Raw genomic sequence first — 18016 nt, 5'->3', positions numbered from 1 at the left:
TCCAGGCACACCTGCAGGCCCTTCTGGCTGCCGCACAACCTGGGAAGCTGCTGAGCGTCCCGTCTGGGCCACGTAGGTTGGTCTTACAGGGAGGAGGCGCGACGCTGGGTCCAAACTCCACATTCCTCCCCTGACAGGAACGGAAGCCTCGGTAAGGGTGTCAGGGAGGCGACGTTGAGGGATGGGGTAGGAGGCAGAGCCAGTGCCCACTAGTGACTAAGGAAGCCGCAGAGGGGGCCCCAGAGGCCTGCACTTCATGGCCCTATCACAGGTCCACGTGGGGCGAGTCGCCGTTACCAAGGACGACCACAAACAAACAGGGCTGCGCCCAGCCGCACCCGCCTGCAGGGCGCCTGCTGCCTGCCCTTATCAGCAGCAGCCTGCCCCGGAGCCGCAGCGTGGGCCAGTGGGCAGGACAGAGGGGGCCTTGCAGGCGGGAGCAACCGTGCCCCGGGGAATGGGAGTGAGTGTGCCCGTGTGACTGTGCGTGTGACAGTGAGCGAACACCCCACAAAGGCGCAGCCTGCACCTGGCTTCCGAGGGAGCCGCCATGCTGCGGATGCCCAGGGCCAATGTGGGGCTCCTTCTCCAGGAGGAGTGCGGCCGTCTCTGACAGCCCCCCGGGGCGCCTCCGGTCACCCCGCCAGGAGAGACGAGACACAGGGCTGGGAGGGGGACGCAAAGACCCCCACTCAGGGCAGAGGTGCACACCCTTCCCCAGGAGCCCGCCCGCTTCCAGGGTGAAGAAGCAGGGTCCGAGCAGGCGGGGTCCACAGAGGCGCAGAAGGGCTTCCGGGCGCCGGGCATGCTCCATCTCTCCACCTGGGATCTGATCACACAGGTGCGTCCAGCATCAAAACACGTTGGGCTGGACACTTAGGACATGGGACTTTTCTGAATGTGGGCTTCAATTTTAAATAAAGTTGATTTTCAAATATATGCTTAGTTTCCAGTGCCACAGAGTCAGCTGGATAGAACAGAAAAGGCTGAGGACCTTAAATTCTGGAGCGCCCCTGCCCGATTGACTCAGGGAGCCCTTGCTCTGTGAACTCAGCCTTCCTTGGCTGTGAAATGCGGATCCCACCTCCTGGGGGATGCGGGGCCATGAACCAAGAGATACCAGGAGCAGCTTTGATAAAGCGGGTGGGGGGCACCCAGATCCCTACAAGAGGGGGACAGTGAAGGAAGACCATCCCATTGAGCTGGGGGACACTCCCTGCAGAGCACAGATAGCGTGTTCTGGCAGCAGGGCTGGTTCTGGAATCACCCGCAGCAGGGAGCGAGCTGGCATTTGCCTGGGTGGGTCCGGGAGGCGAGGACACCTGAAAGGTGGTGTCCCACGGCGGGGACAGGACCCCTGCTGCTCCCCGGAATTCCATGTGCTTCTGGGGAAGGACCTGTCTGGATGTCAGGTCTGGCAGGTAACGTGGAAAACAACTTGCCTGGTGGTCTTAGTGAGTGAAGGAGCACGTTTTGCTTCAATTTACTCATACTCAGAATAAAAGTTAAGGTCCTGGCCGAGGAGAAGGCACATGGGGACAATGGAGGGGACCCCAGCACTGAGCCAGGACTGCCCTGAGGACCCCCAACAGCAGGGCAGGAGCAGGGTACCCATGCACCTATCCCGCCTGGAGCATCTGTCCCTGGCCAGTCTGTGCCCCACAGGACCACTGCAGGTGTCCTCCTGGGGGGGGATGTCCCACCCATCACACAGGCACCAGCCCCTCCCCTCACCCTCCCACACCAAGCCCCCTCCCCCAACACTGCAGGCTGACAGCTGCATGGCCAGGGCGTCCTTGCAGCCAGGGACCCAGGGCCCAGGACAGGGATCAGGACACCATCCCTCAGGGTTGAACACCTCGACCAGACTGGCCCAGATAACAGTCTCTGTGCACAAGGTTGGCAGAGCCAGGACACACGGGACCATGAGCTGCACTGAAACTTCAGGACAAATAAAGGGGGGACGTTTCCTTTTTCTTAAAAGAAGAGCTTAAAAATGATATGGTGCCACCCCCACGACTTTTTCACACCCTCCTTGTTGCAAACAGAAAGGAATAAAAGATGCAAACAGAAACAACAGTTGCTTAAGGATGGAAATGGTGCAGTCCACAAAGGGGGATACCGAGGGGATTTCCCCCAAAATACCTAAAAGAACACAATTTACATGTCTAAAAATGGGACAATGAGCAGCCTGGCCTTTTCCAACTGTCCTCTGATCCAGGGAAGGTCTGAGGAGAAAAGGAAAAAGTGACAAATTTTAATAGCTTGCAACTTACCACCAAATCTTAAAAGAGATTCAATTAAAAAAAAAAAAAAAGAAAAAAAGTAGGGTTCCTTCTGGATATACGCCCAGGAGCGGGATTCCTGGGTCATATGGTAAGTCTGTTCCTAATCTTTTGAGGAATATCCATACTGTTTTCCACAGTGGCTGCACCAAACTGCATTCCCACCAGCAGTGGAGGAGGGTTCCCCTTTCTCCACAGCCTCTCCAGCATTTGTCGTTTGTGGATTTTTGAATGATGGCCATTCTGGCTGGTGTGAGGTGATACCTCATTGTAGCTTTGATTTGCATTTCTCTGATAATTAGTGATACTGAGCATTGTTTCATGTGCCTATTGATCATTTGTATTTCTTCCTTGGAGAATTGATTGTTTAGGTCTTCTGCCCATTTTTGGATTGGGTTGTTTGGTTGTTTCTTATTAAGTCGTATGAGCTGCTTATATATTCTCGAGATCAAGCCTTTGAAGGAACCCTACTTCAAAAAGACACCTGCACCCCAGTGTTCACAGCAGCACTATTTGCAATACCGAAGACATGGAAACAGCCTAAATGTCCACCGACAGATGACTGGGTAAAGAAGAGGTGGTATATTTATACAATGGAATACTACTCAGCCATAAAAACTGACAACATCACGCCATTTGCAGCAACATGGATGTCCCTGGAGAATGTCATTCTAAGTGAAGTAAGCCAGAAAGAGAAAGAAAAATATCATATGAGATCGCTCATATGTGGAATCTAAACAAAAAACAAAACAGAAACAGACTCATAGACATAGAATCAAACTTGTGGTTGCCAAGGGGGCGGGGGGTGGGAAGGGACAGACTGGGATTTCAAAATGTAGAATAGATAAATAAGATTATACTGTATAGCACAGGGAAATATATACAAGATCTTGTGGTGGCTCACAGAGAAAAAAACTGTGACAATGAATATATGTATGTTCATGTATAACTGAAAAATTGTGCTCTACACTGGAATTTGATATAACATTGTAAAATGATTGTAAATCAATAAAAAAAGTTAAAATAAATAAATAAAACAAAGTAAAAAAAATCTTAAAAGAGGGTACTTTTTGATAGCTCAGTGGTAGAGCGTGTGGTAGACCGTGTGCTTAGCAGGCATGAGGTCCTGGGTTCCGTGCCCAGTTCCTCCATTAAAAAAAAAAAATCTTAGAAGAAAATGTTGCAGATTTAGCCACATAAGGCCAGCTAGCTCAGTCTGAATGTCCACGTACCCATGTCCCATAAACCCGCCTGGGTTCACCTGATGCCGCGAAACTTCCACCCACGTCTGCTAAATCCTGCTCATGGGGGTCACTCTCCACCCAGAATCCCAACCCAAGAGCCTAAGAACTGCCTGCAGCCCCAGCCCCTCTGATCGGGGCCCATTCCATTTGCCAGGCCTTCCTTCAAAGGCCCAGCAGTTCCCTCCTGCCGCCCCTTCCCCAGAACCCAGCCCTCCCCTCTCCTGGGCAGCTCCCAGCTCCCCCACAGGCTTCTCCCACAAAATGCTTTTCCCAAGTAAAGGAGGAAATCTCTAAGGAGAAAAAGGTTTCAGATTAAGACTCCAGAACCAGGATATCTGCCTTCCACCCTGCGAGAGGCCGGGTGAGTTTCCTCTGAAGAAGCCCTGAGTGGGGCTGGGGGAGGCCGGCCGCCCAGAGCCCCGTGCACAGCCCCGGGCAGAAACCACGGCACACCTGCTCTGGGAAGTTCCAGGGGGGCTTGGGGGGTGAGCAGAGCAGAGACACAGAAGAAGAAGAATGCCCTGAGACACGCCGACGAGACCCCGAGGGGACAGAGGGGCCCCTAGGAGCTATTTCTGTGCCTGATGGAAAACGGAGGCGGGCACATCCTGAATCCCTGCTCAAAATAAACAGCTTCTCTGGAGAGAAAAGAAAGCGCAGGGCGAGACTGGAGTTTAACTCTGCAAATTAAAATGTGGAGGCGGGGACTCCAATGCGTGGCTGACTACTGTCATCCTGCTGCTCAAAATGGAGCTGAAAGAAGGAGAAACCGGGGCTTTTTCAGCTGAAACCCAGCCTGTACAAGCAGCCTCGCAGAAGCACTGCCAGCAGCTTGGTTAGAAATCTTCCTCTCCTCCAACTACAAGTAACTTCAAACAGGAGGCATGAGGGAGCCCACAGACCCCATGAAACCCCCGCGTGTCCATCCACAGTCCTGACATCGGTGGGGGGGCCCCCCAAGGTGGCGGGGGTGCCCACGGACACATGCGGTGGGGAGGGGGTCTGACACGAGGCACCGGGTGTCCAGAGCTGTGTGGACGGGTCCAAAGCCAGTGCCCTGAGCATGAGGCCTGCAGAGCAGAGGTCCCACAGCCCACAAGCCTGTCCTCCCCACGGGGGACAGGGGACACTGACATTGGCACAGGGTTCTGTCACCCCTCCCAGCTTGAATGTAACGCTTGGGAGACAACAGAGGGAAAGGGCAGCAGAGGGGGGACCTTGGAGACCATGACCCGGCTGGAACCCCCTCTCCCGGACAGGACGTGTCATGACCTCACCACCCCCAAACCACCAGGGACTGCAGGCCCGACTCCAGAACAGACGGCCCAGGGGGGAGGAGGGGCCGGGAGGACCGATCTGCGGATAGCGGAAGACACAAAACCCTGCCAGACCCGGGGACAGGCAGGGACTCGCTGCCATCCTCTTAGCTGTAGGGGGACCACCATAGTCACGAGCTACCACGGGGCCATCAGAACCCAGACCCAGTCCCGGGGGTCCTTCCCCGGGGGTCCCCTGGCTCGAGGGGCAGCTTCCAACAGCCACACATGGACACGCCCGTTTACTACTTCTGTTCCCCCATAAGGGCGCGGCTGCAGGGAGAGAAACAACCACTTGAGACAGGGTTCCATGCACAGGGAGCCCCGTCTCTGACAGGCAGCAGGGCAGATAATCACGGCCGAGGGCGTCGTCCTGTTTTTGTTTACACGGCAGTGGCAGGTGCCCCGCCCACAGCACGTTTCAGGGCTGCAGGGGCCTGTCTCGGCCCGGCTCCCGCCTCACCGCCTGACCCACCAGGACACGCATTTGACATGTCACCAGAGGGACATCTGCTTTGAATCGAGGGGCCTCGCGGTCCTGCTGCCCTTACTCTGTCCCCAAAGCCCGGCCACGTGGGTCAGGTGGGACAGCCCTCCCGATGCCCCGCAGGCAGGCGCCCCTCTGCTCCCCGCCTCCGGCCTCAGCGAGCCAGCTCACCTGTGTCTGACCATCTCCCGGGAAACTGGGTCCCCTGTGCCCAAGGCAGGTCCCAGAGAAAACTGGAATCACTTTGTTTAAAATATCTCTCAAAACACTGCTGTTACCATCCATCCTGTCCCCCTAGGTCCTCGGGATGGGGTGGGGGCGGGGACAGGGCCCTGGTCCTTGGTCTCCCTATAAAGGACCACAAGGTGCCTGGCCAAAGATGACGGTGCTGGAAGGAACCTTCCAGAATGTACACATTTAAATGACCGCAGCTCTCCAAGGCTCACCTGGAGACACCATGTGTCTAGCATCCAACTGTGTTATGACTACAAAAAAAGCTGATGGAACTAAAACCCCGCTGGGACTGACCAAGGGCCTGAGTCAGGCCCAGGAGCAGACCGCTGTGACAAAGGGTCCCAGGACCCACGGTCAAGGGGTTTATCAAACATCTGGAGCACGGAGCCGCCTCCAGTGAATGCGGAGAAACGCGTGTTCCCAGAATTTCAGACGCTGTTTTGAGCAACGTAAGCGGCCCCCAGGCCCAGGTGCCCCTCCCCTCAGGGATGGCCTCTCCAGTAAGAATGTGTGACACACGTGGCTCCAGGAGTGGGAAGGATGTGGCCCAAAAGTCGGTTCCCAGGGCGCCTCCCATGTATAAATAGCAGAGTGCGTCTGGACGTGTGGTGGCCCAGGCTGTCCCACCGCCTCCTGTTCCCCAGGTAAGGAGGCTGCCGGGCAGCAGGTGAGTGCAGGTCTACCTTGGGTCTGCGTGGGCCCTGCCTCGTGGGCCACCCACTCCACAATGTGGAACAAAAAGTGACGATTTGGGGAAAACAGGGCAGGTTTTTATATTCTATGATTTACTTAAAATGAATGTATTTCAAAAGATTAGAATTCCCTTCTGGGCTCTTCTGGGGGCAGGCTGGTGAATCCTACATAAACATCACTTAGACGTGGGCTGCACTGGGGAGCGAATCAGTCATGGGGGGGCGAGACTTTCAATGACGCGACCACATCCATGCCGGCCTCCACGTCGGCCTCTGTCTCCTCCCGTGAAACGGCAGACGCGGTGCCACCAGCCTGCCTGGTGCCCAGCAAGGCCCCCGAGACGGGCACGGAGAATGGGGACCCGCGGCCACCGACAGCAGAGCCAGCCGGTCCCCGGGGGACCTGTCCTGCTGGCTGCCTCCGAGCTCAAGGCAGACCCAAGGCCCAGACCGACGCCCCAGCTCGGGCCCAGATGACTCGTGGTTTTAAAAACACAAATTTCTGCACAAAGGAAGCCGCTGTGTTTACAGAAAACTAGCACTTCCCTGGCACGGCTGCACGAGGCGTGCTGACCTCCCGAGCAGCCCCCGCGCGTGGGCCACGGCCTCTGCTGGTAGGAATTCACGTGGTGGGGGCAGCCCCCAAACTCTGGGCCTTGGGGTAACAGCTTCGGGGTTGCAATGTGCAGAGTGACTTTCTTCTAATTAAAAAGCCAAAAAAGGGGTAGGGTATACTTCAAGTGGTAGAGCACACGCTCAGCATGCGTGAGGCCCTGGGTTCGAGCCCCAGCCCCTCCTCCAGGAATAAACAGACAAACCTAATTACCTTTCCTCACCAAAAATAAACAAATAAAAATGTGGAACACAATTAAAGAAAAAAAAAATCAAAAAAGATGGGTGGGGACGGCCTACCAGGAAAGCGGTCTTACAGGAAAAGGGACGGGAGCTTAATGGCTCTTCCAACCACAGTGACAACTTGTGAAAATGAAACACAGGACAGGGAAGCAGCTGGGATGTCCTTCCGTGGCTGATGGATAAATAAACTGCGGTTCCTCCGGACAGGGGGATATTATTCAGCAGTAAAGAGAAGTGAATGGTCAAGTCACGAGAAGACAGGGAGGGACCTTCGATGCACGTGGCTAAGTGAAAAACGCCAGTCCGAAAAGGCTGCCGGCGGCATGGTTCCCCCCATACGGAAAACCATGGAGACAGCAAAGGGGCTGCCAGGGGTCGGGGGAGGACGGAGGAACAGGCGGTGTTCCGAAGACGTGCGGCGCAGGGAAGCTGCTCTCTGTGGGACCCTAACGGGGAGTACATGTCATCGGACGCTTGTCCAGATCCGCGGGGCGAACGACACAGTGAGCCGCCGTGTGCACTGCGGACTCCGTCAGCCATAAGGCAGCAGTGCTGGAGCGTCGCTGAACAGGTGGCACTGTGCCTGCGCGCACACCAGTGGGAAGAGGGCTCTGGGCGAGTCCCTGAATTCGTACTCTCCCCTCGATTTTGCTGCGACCCCGAAACTGCCCTAAAACAGAACTATTCATTAAAAAAAAAATGGCCAAATGTGAAAACGCATGCACACGTGGATCAACGGAACCTCTACCCAGACTGACCTCCCTGCTTGGTCCCGGATGGCGGCAGCCCACGTGGCCCTGGCAGCCAGCTTGGGGCCTGGCCCACAGCAAATCTGGGAACATTGCTAACCTGGGCAGTTTAGACATTAACCGGCTCCTCCCTTAACGGGCGGAGTGGGAGGAGGGGAGGGCGGGGTGAACACTCCTGAGACACAGAGGCTGAGCCCCGGGCCTCCTTGGAGGCTGGGCAAGGACAGGACAACCTCCCAGAGAGGCCGTGGTGCTCACAGACAGACTGTCACGGATGACCCTCAGGGACGTGGCTGACGGCTCTCACTTCTGAGATGTGTTAGTGGCCAGTTGCTGGTTCCACATTGGGCTGCACGATCTCCTCACCCCAAAGCCACCCGCTGGGTCACAGGCACCACTGTGCTTCACGAGGCTGTCAGGCTGCCCGTGGACGTGGGGCCGGGGTGACGCGCACACAGACCCTCACAGGCGCCCTGCTCGTGGGACCAGGGGTCTTAGAGAAAACTCCCTCGTTCCTTTTTACTAACTCAGGTCATTTGTTCCCAGGAGAAGGAATGCCACAGCCGACATCCTGCGGGAGGTAAAGGCAGACCCCTCTCCCACCATGAGACCAGTTCATTCCTGCACCGGATGCCTCTGAAGGCTCAGTGCGGGCAAAGGGGGGCGCTTTGCCCGGATCGGAGCTGGCTAGTGGGCTTGGGGCCTCGAGGGACGGGAGGGCTGGGCAGGAGGATGGGGCTCAGCACCCCAGCTCCCTCGTGCAGGGCTGTCTCGGGCTCCAGCAGCGAGGCCGTCGGACGTCCACACTCACATTCCCAGCAGCTCAGGCCCAGCCCAGCTGACCAGGAGCTGCCGGGAGCCGGGGAGACATGCTCTCCTGCCTGTGTCTCCGGGGAGGGCCGGGGTCTCAGGGAAGACATCACAGACATGAGGTGAGCAGGGCCACGGGGAGGGGCGGGCAGGCGCCTGGGTCCTCGGGGCATCCTTCCGGGCAGCGCAGGGAAGCCCAGGCCCGAGCCTGCGGGTGGGGGTTCCAAGGAGACTGGCAGCAAGCTGGAGCTCCCAACGGTTGGGGGCTTCCACCAGGAGCACACACAGACTCACGTCAGCTCCATGGCCGATGTGTGAGGGACGCAAAGCACCAAAGCGACCCGGAACAGCAGAAACCTGAACTCAGAAACCCAGCGCCCCTGAACGCCAGCATCTGGAAGTCGTGTGACAGTGGGTGGGTCATGTCACTGCGGGATCTCATCCAGTGACCAACCAGGCCAGAGACACAGCAGCCCCAGAAGGGAAGCCACTGACCTTCTTACACGGAGAAGAGCCGTCTGAAGACAAAGGTCAACCAGCAGACATATAAGTTAATGTTTACAGGTCGTAAGTTAAATGTTCATTGCAGCACCATTTACAATAACCAAGACATGGAAACAACCTAAATGTCCATCAACAAGAAACTGTGGTATATTTATACAATGGAATACTACTCAGCCATAAAAAAGACAACATAATGCCATTTGCAGCAACATGGATGGCCCTGGAGATTGTCATTCTAAGTGATGTAAGCCAGAAAGAGAAAGAAAAATACCACATGAGATCACTCATATGTAGGATCTAAAAAAATTACACAAATGAACTTATTTATAAATCAGAAACAGACTCAGACACAGAAAACAAACTTGTGGTTACCAAAGGGGAAAGGGTGGGGAGGGATAAATTGGGAGTTCGGAATTAGCAGACACACACTACTGTATATAAAAGAGATAAACAACATGGTCCTACTGTACAGCACGGGGAACTGTATTCAATACCTCGCAATAGCCTATAATGGAAAAGAATCTGAAAAAGAACAGATACACATGTACTGAACGCTGTACACCAGAAACCAGCACAACACTGGTCATCCACCATCCTTCAATTAAAAACCAAACAGACCCGTGCGTGAAGCCAGTGGGTACCTGTGGACACCCAGGCGAGGCGTGGTGGCTGGTGCTGGGGAGGTCGCCGGCTCTGGGCCTCATCCGTCCCTTGGCACAGAGATGCCATCTGGAAGACGGCCTGTCCGACCAAGTCACTGCAGCTCCTGCATCAGCCATCAGCGTGACGTGGGTCCCTGGGGCCATGGCAAAGGCAGAGTGGGTGGCGGTCTGCGGCAGGGTGCTATGCTCCTTCTCAGGGCAGAGACTTCTGCTTCTGTGTGAAGCGGAAGTGGGCGGCGGCCCCCAGCTGGGACACCACGTGAAGCCACAGGGAGGATGGAGGAGGGAGCGGCCCCCGCGGGAGCCAGGCGGGCTGGGCAGAGCACGGGACGCCCCTCCCATCCTGAAACCAAGCAGGCAGCACTCGTGGTCGGTCCTGGGCTGTGTCTCCGACCAGGCGCCCATCACAGCAGGTCCAGAAAGGGGCCCGGCCGGCGTGCTGTGTAGCCCAGATGGACAGAGGGGCCCAGGGGCATCCTCTGAGCCAGTGGCACGTGCTCCCAGCTCTGGGGCCGACAGTAGCAGGAACCTCTGGGGGTCTGTGCAGCCTCTGAGACTGAACCCAGGATGCCTCTCAGAGCAGGGGCCGGGCAGGGACAGGCCTGGGCGACAGGCGGCCCAGCAAGGACCCTCCTCTGTCACAGCTTGAGGGCACTGCCAGCAGCCCCGCCCTCCCGTCCGCTCTCCATCGTCCACCTTCCTGAATCGGCTTGGTTTCTCCCACTTCCTTCTTCCTCTCACCAGGAGCGAACAGCGGCCAGGAAAAAGCCAAATCACGATGCCCCAAGAGCACACGTGGCCGTGAAGGCGCACGGCCCCCCAGCGAGCAAGACCCCCGGAGTTCCAGCCTCCCCGGCGGGCACCCATGAGTGACTCCTCGTCCTTAAAGCTTCAGGGATTACAGTCACTGCCACTAACAGCTAACAGCAAGCTGCTTCAGGGGAACTGCAGAAGGATCATGCACCCATTTGATGCACGAAGAAACTGAGGCTCGGGGAAGTGGACGCGCCCCAGCAGACGAGTGCCCTGCTGGGATGCAGCCCAGGTCTCTGCCTCCCGGTGCCCTTGGACTGGACCATGCAGCCTCACCTCGGCACACACGAGGCCCGAGACCCAGAAGACAGTGGCCTGATGCGAGCTCCCAGCCCAACTTCCCGACCCCTTTTCTGCAGGAGGACCCTCTCCTCCCACGTCCCCCAGGGGCCATCCAGGCCCTCTGGGAGCCTCTGACGGTGGCCCTGGTGGCGTCGGCATGACGTCAACACTGGCGGGTTCCCATGCTCCGCAGAGTGAGCCCTCCCCTCTGGTCCTCCCCAGGGCCGCAGAGGAGGGCAGAGGGACCTGCAGCCACTCCACCCCCGAGTCAGTAAGTGGACGGACCAGATGTTAGACTGAAGCCCATGTTCCTGACCAAAGCATCCCCAGAGAAACCCGGCACACACAGTCAGGTGCACACCCGGAGTGAGCGGGGACCAGCCGTCAGAGAGCACGTCTCAGATCCTGGGAGACTGAGCGGCCCCCTGACCACCCGTCCTCCGGGGGCGGCTGAGAATTTAACGGCCCTCGTCTGCCCAGCAGCAACGGCGCTGCGGTTCTGGAATCAGAAGGGCCTTTGTCGCTGCTTGGCGCTCTCTCCTGCCATTCAAAGCCGCGTTATCGAAAAAATGGACACGGATACGCTTCCCCCGACCATGATCTAATACGAAGAAAAGCTCACCTAGCCAAGCACGCTGCAGTTACGGGGCTCGCGATGCCAGGATCCGGGATAGGAGAGCCTCCTGGAGTTTCCTTTGAACCAAAGAATTCAATCCCCTGGGGCGTTGGTCCTGGGCTGCCTTTTAGGAGCCGGTGCCGTGTGCAGCTGCAGGTCCGGAGCTGCCGGCTGGCCAGAGTGTCACAGGTGGGGGCCCGCACAGGCACACCCGAGCACGCGCACACACACACATGCATGCACACACATGCACAAACACATCCACGTGCACGCCCGAGCATGCACACACGTGCACAAACACGTCCACACACGCACATGCATGCACACACATGCAGAATGACACATCTTGCTGTGCCCCTGGGGGTGGCTCTCCCCTCAGCCTCCCCACCTGGGTGAGGAGCCACGAGCTACACAGGACAGAGACCCTCGGGGGCTGGGGGCCCAGATAAATCCTCACAAGGGGTGGGGAACCCTCTCCGAAATTCAGAATCCTCCCCCAAGGGGACGTCCTCCCTCCCACCAGGGCACACCCCTAGACACCAGCAGTGAGGCGTAAAGCACGCAGCGGGGATGGAGAACAGTGCACTTGCAGGCGAAGCAGACCCCAAGGAGAGCCGGGTCAGAAATCAGTCAGGCCAGGGGTGGGTGTGAGCGGGAGCGCCTGGCCTCGGACAGAAGGGGAAGCTTCTCCAGAGCAAGACTGGAAACGCCTGCAGTGGGGCCTGGTCTCAGACGGGCTACAGCACACATCCCATGACACCTCGGGAGAGGTGGGGGGCCAGCATGGGGTCTGGGCCACGGGTCCCACGGAGCCCAGCTCACCTCCCCGACTCCCGTGTGGGCCCCAAACGCTCCAAAATGGAAAGTTACACAGGAAAAGTCATTTAACCACTTTCTTGGAAAAAAGCAGGGCTGGACCCACCTCTGGTTTCTCCAACTCTGCGTGTGCATGTCTGTGGGTGTGCGTGCACACGTGCTGGTGTGTGGGTGCGTGTGCACGGGTGTGGATGTGTGTGGGTGTGCGTGCACAGGTGTGCATGTGTGTGGGTGCGTGTGCACGGGCGTGCGTGTGGGTGGGTGCATGTCCATGGGTGTGCGTGTGTGTGGGAGGTGTGCACTACGGGGACCCCCGTGAGTGCGTCTTCCTGCCTGTGCACGTGGCAGGGAGTGTGGAGGGGCCAGGACCCTGGTCCTCACACGGAGAACACACGCATGTGAAGCCAGCTCGTGGTTCGTCACCAAGCCAGCCTGCAGCGCACGTATGCCCCTTCCGCTTGGAGCCCCAGGACCAGCTGGAAATTCTCAGGAGTGACAAAATCCCCACACTCCCCAAAACCCCATCTCCCTGGACCTCCACCCAAGGCACAGCCTGCAGGACCCCTGAGGGGTCCGCAAAGGTGGGGCTGGCCAGTCAGCAGGGGCGATCCATGGGTAACATCGTACGTGGACCCCCTGGCCGGTGCAGACACTGTGGCCCAGGCACATTCCACCTCCAGGAACCTTCATTCCTACTAACTTAAGTCCCAACTCAACCGAGCAACTGAACCCCTCCGGAGAAGACACAAACGCAGGCACCCAGCCCGATCCAGGGCCCCAGACCTCCGTGACAGCCCGAAACCCCATCCCAATTCTGAACTACCCTCAAAAGAGGCCAGAAAATCCCCATGCCGGGCGCGTGCCCTCGACCTCGTCCCCACGCCCGCCCTGCCCCAAAAAGCGGCAGAAAAAAGGGATCATTTGTTGTGGAGAAAAAGCTGTCACACAGCCAGGACACAATGACCGAAGTCTTATCTGAAACCAAATTCTTCGGAGTTATTTTTCTATAATTCGAAAACACGGATTTCACTGCGACTGGGCATATTCTTGGGCTGAAAACGATACACCCGTATCAGAAAGCCTCGAGCAGCCGTGCCCGTGGCCGCGGCCCAAAGCGCCCCCCGCGACGCTGTCCAAAGCGGCCAGGCGGCCCCAGCAGCCCCTCGGGAGCCGGGCGGCGCTTACCTTGGCTTCACATGTCCTGTGGCAGGCGTACTTGCAGGCTGCAAGAGAAAGAGACAGACGGGGTGCTGAGCGGTTCCCGGCCCTTCCTGCGTCTCCGAACTCCCCATCCTTGGAAAAGTCCTGCCCGAGGGAGGTTCTCTGCTTAGGGTACCGAGGCCAACAGAGGGAGGGGCAGACGGACGTCGTGCCCACGAGCCAGCCGCCCACGGCAGGTGCGGACCTCAGGGGGCGGTTACGGACACGCCAGCCTTTCCAGGGCTCCAGGTGGCCGAATCGGGCCCCTGGAGGAGAAGGGCGGTGAATCTGGGCAGCAGGAAGCAGCAGCGTTGGCCTGCACATGATGGCATGTCCCCAAAGAATCAGGACAGGTGCCTTGGCATCAGGGAGAAACTGGAACACCGTCAGCACCGTGTGGCTGCCTTTCTTCAGGCGGCGCGGAGGGCAGCCTGACCCGGGGTCCTTGGAGCGGGCGCCGTGGCCACGCCCCCTTCTTTTGGGCGGGCCCTGTGGCCACGCCCTCTTCCGGGGCGGGCCCCGCCCCCGCCCCCGCCCCCGCCCCCGCCCCGCCTTGTTCCAGCGGCTTCCAGAAGGGACCTACACCGAGGGGAAGCGGAGCGGTGAGCGCTGTGTGTTCTCCAGGCATTTTAGCAAACGTGGAGTGGCTCCTGGGGCCCCATACACGCGGAGTTACAAGAAAAGGGGCCTTGGAGCCTTCGAGGGCATAGGTACTGTTGGAAAAGGCAGGCCCCGCGAACGGCACCACGAAGCGGCGGCGGCGGTACCCAGCGCGCTGCTGGCATCGCTGTGAACGAACGAGGGCCCGGTTCCCGTCGCGCGGAGCGGAAGCGCTTCCTGACTCGTGTCGGCGGAGTGGTCGGAGAAAGAGGGAAGCCGGAGAGGGCTCCAGTGAGGCGGCAGCCTGCCCCGGGCCAGAGGCAGGCGGCGTGAGAGCCGAGGGGAAGGAGCCAGCCCCGCGGAAGCCTCGCAGAAGCCCCGCGGAAACCCACCCCTGTGAATTAATGGCCCGATGGGTGTAAAGAAAGGAAAGACTTGCGAGGGGCGGCCGAAGTGCCCTGTTTCCGGAGGTGCAGTTCCCTAGGAAGCCTGAGTCAGCGATCGTCGCCAGGAGCTGGCCTTCCCGGAGGGACGACGGGACAGAGCACCGTGAGAACCAGGGCCAGGTATGGTTCCGTCGCCGGGGGGCTCAGAGCCGGGAGAGCCGGGCGGAGGGGGCTGAGGAGAAGCCGGGCAGGATCATGAAAGATCTGCTGTATACTTGGCTGCTTTGCTCTTTGCCAAAGTTATGAGGGGTGACAAACTTTCTGAAAAGGGCCAGATAGTAAATATTTCAGACCTGGCAGGGAACATACATCTCTGTCAAATATTCCTTTTTTATTTTTTTACAGTTCTTTCTTTAATTGAAGTAGAGTTGATTTACAGTGTTGTGTTAATTTCTAGTGTACAGCATAGTGATTCGGATATATATATTTTTTTCCATTATGGTTTATTATAAGATTTTGAATATAGTACCCTTGCTCTGCAGTGGACCTTGCTGCTTATCTATTTTATATATAGTAGTTTGTATCTGCAAATCCCGAACTGCTAATTTATTTCTCCCTTTCCCCTTTGGTAACCATAAGTTTGTTTTCTATGTCTGTGAGCCTGTTTCTGTTTTATAAATAAGTTCACTTGTCATATTTTAGATTCCATATATAAGTGATAGCATATATTTTTCTTTGACTTACTTCACTTAGTATAGATAATCTCTGGGCCCATCTATGTTGCTGCAGATGGCATTATTTCCTTCTTTTTTATGGCTGAGTAGTATTCCAGTATTATTATTATTATTATTACAGCTCTTTAAACACATTAAACCCATTTGTCACTTGCAGGCTAGATTTGGTCCACAGGTCAGCTTGCTGACCGCTGTAGAGAGTGGGAGGCATTGTAGACATTTAAGCAGGAAAGGACGTTATCAGATTTGTGCATTGGAAAGCGTACTCTGCTGGCAAGCAGTGTGGCAGAGATTTGGTGGGGCTGAGGTGTAGGGAGAGTTAGGTCAGAAGAGATGTGTGGAAGACTCTAATCATGATGGTCCAGGGAGAAATAATGAGGGCCAGGACCAGGGTGGTGGCAGTGATGCCAGTGACTTCTTCATAGCTGGGCTGAATCACACATGCAGGAGTGAACGGGCATGTCGTAGTGCTACCTTTCTGTCTTCCTCCTTCCCAACTCCAGGAGACATCTTCTTGTCCACCTAGGGTGTGAGTGACAAGCAGAGGAAGGATACCTTAGCTTAAGTCCTGCTGTGTCCAGGCACAGCTTCATCCTGGGGCACAGCTTCACCCTGGAAGACAGAGCCCATCCCTTCCCTGTGGACCCCACATGCCAGGTTCTCCCTCCAGCTGGTGGCAGCCGTAGGAGGGCAGCTCCCATCCCTCCTGCCCCTCCTCAGGCTTCACACTGGGCTATGCCTAGTCTCCTCTTCTTTGAGACCAGAGTCTCATTTTTCTCTTGAAAATAAGCATTTCCCCAGAATATCTCACTGTATGTGCCACCTCCACTTTATTCTAATTGCCCTCAGTGCCAGGCAGCTCAAGCCTGACACTTTTCACCCCGCTTCTTCTGTTTACTTCCAAGAAGAGTTTCCTGTTTCAGGTTTAAAAGATAGGACTAGGGCAGAGGGACCCCGGGCAGGGTGGAATCACGTCTTACCCTTTCACTCGGTGCCGATGACAATGGCCCTCCTTGTGGGAACTGGGCTGCCTCCCAGCAGACAATTTGTGTACGTGGTCTTTGCATGTTTTTTGTCACTTAGATTTCTGAAGCTCCTCACTGACGTGGGTCCCTTTTATCCCAGGCCCCATCTCGCCTCCCCTTATCTGCTAGTCCTCCTTTCTCTGTGAGTGCCTCTTTCATCTCTTCAGGGTTAGCTTTCTCTCCCCAGGACACGAACACGTTGTTTCCAGATTTTCTTGCTGTACCCAGGGTAGAACTCTTGCCCTTTTTACTTGTGTTTCCTTCTCAAATACTTTCTTGCAATTTCTTGAATTACGTTTTGAATGGTGAGTTGCTCATTCTGGTCGGATTTGTTTTCAAATACTTCAAATATCTGTGACAACAGGTTACGTTTTTGCTTTCCCCTTTTCTGCTATTTTACTTGATAAAACTTTGCCGTTGACTTTGGAGCTACAAGCGGCTTCCCTTCAGTGGTGCTTGGTAGGGGTGCAGGCCTCATTGTATTGACTCTGGCCCTTGTTTATGTAACTTAGTTTTGAGCATAAGTACCCTCACTGATAGATCACTGAGCAATGTTTCCACAGAGGATGTCTTCTCCTTTTGCACAGCTGCCTTAGTCAGTGGCTCTGATCTCTGGGCTTTTCTTTATTATTATTAAACTCATGAAGCAGAGCTGTTAGATCTAGCGCAAGTGCCCTCTGTTGTAGCTGAAGACATTCCCCTGTTCTGGATTCTTTGGAGGTCACCTATCTCCCCTGTTCCAGAATCAGCCTCGGGACAGAACACATTTTCTTGGTTGCTTCCTGATGGAGACTGGATTTAAGGGATAGAATCAGAGGAGCTGTGGCTTGTGCAGGCTGAGAATCCAGAAGCGGGTTCTCTTTCTCCATCCATGTGAAGCTGGGTCAGGCAGGAGGAGGCTGCAAGCGGCCTGCCTCTCCCCTCCCAACCTTTGGAGCTGATGCTGGGCTGGATCATGGTGGGCTGTGGGCCGGGAAGTACAGCTCTGGCTTTCCCTGAACCTTTCTCGTCCTGCTGAAAGATTGGGTTTGGGGCCTACTGATTAGGGACTGTGGTTTTGCTGGTGATTTTTCTTTTCCAGGAAAGACCTCTAAGCTAAGGAGAAAGTGTGAACACTAGCTTTGCTTGGATATGGTACTTTTCAGTGAAAATCACAGCATTTCATCTTAGTATTTGCACCCTTTGCTCCCTCAGCCCCAGAGCGGCCCCTGCCTAAATTTCAGGCGTTCCCCAGGACAGCTGAGCCCCTGGGCACCCAGTGTGGGAATCTGAGACACAGCCTGTGGGCTGCTTATAAGACAGGGAAAAGGTATCCCGGGGCTTTGTAGCTTCAGAACTCTCTGCAGGGCTGCAGGGGTTTAAATTGAAAATCCAGTCCCTTACAGGACGATATGCATTTCAAGCAGAAAGGGGATTTTAGAGATCATCAAATCTAATGTCTGTTTCATAGATGTGGAAATAGAAACCCAGAGGGATTAAGTTGTTTGAGGTCATATGTTGGATGACCCCCAGAGCAGGACTTGAAACCTAGGTCTCCTAACTCCCAACCTAGTGTTTTTCTCATGGAGGCATTCATATAGCATGTTTATACTTTGGTTTTTTTAAATTATTATTTTTTTATTGAAGCATAGTTGCTGTACAGTATTATATAAGTTATAGGTGTACACTATAGTTATTAACAGTTTTTAAAGGTTATATGCCATTTA

The 18016-nt window shown here is 55.9% G+C and overlaps 1 protein-coding gene across 1 annotated transcript in view; it reads right to left on the bottom strand.

Annotated features, from left to right (window-relative positions):
• The window catches only part of LOC141575571 (tensin-3-like), a 99120-nt gene extending 85125 nt beyond the window's left edge, over positions 1–13995 (bottom strand). Inside the window, exon 1 of the mRNA XM_074355071.1 lies at positions 13551–13995. Within this exon, the coding sequence (XP_074211172.1) occupies positions 13551–13889 (339 nt within the window). The 5' untranslated portion in view covers positions 13890–13995. The remainder of the gene's footprint in view (positions 1–13550) is intronic.
• Positions 13996–18016: the final 4021 nt, after the last annotated feature.

Source organism: Camelus bactrianus, chromosome 29 (genome assembly GCF_048773025.1).
Source record: "Camelus bactrianus isolate YW-2024 breed Bactrian camel chromosome 29, ASM4877302v1, whole genome shotgun sequence".
Classification (NCBI taxonomy): Eukaryota; Metazoa; Chordata; class Mammalia; order Artiodactyla; family Camelidae; genus Camelus; species Camelus bactrianus.
The sequence above is the reverse complement of the archived record's forward strand: the minus strand, read 5'-3'. Positions and strand labels throughout refer to the sequence as shown.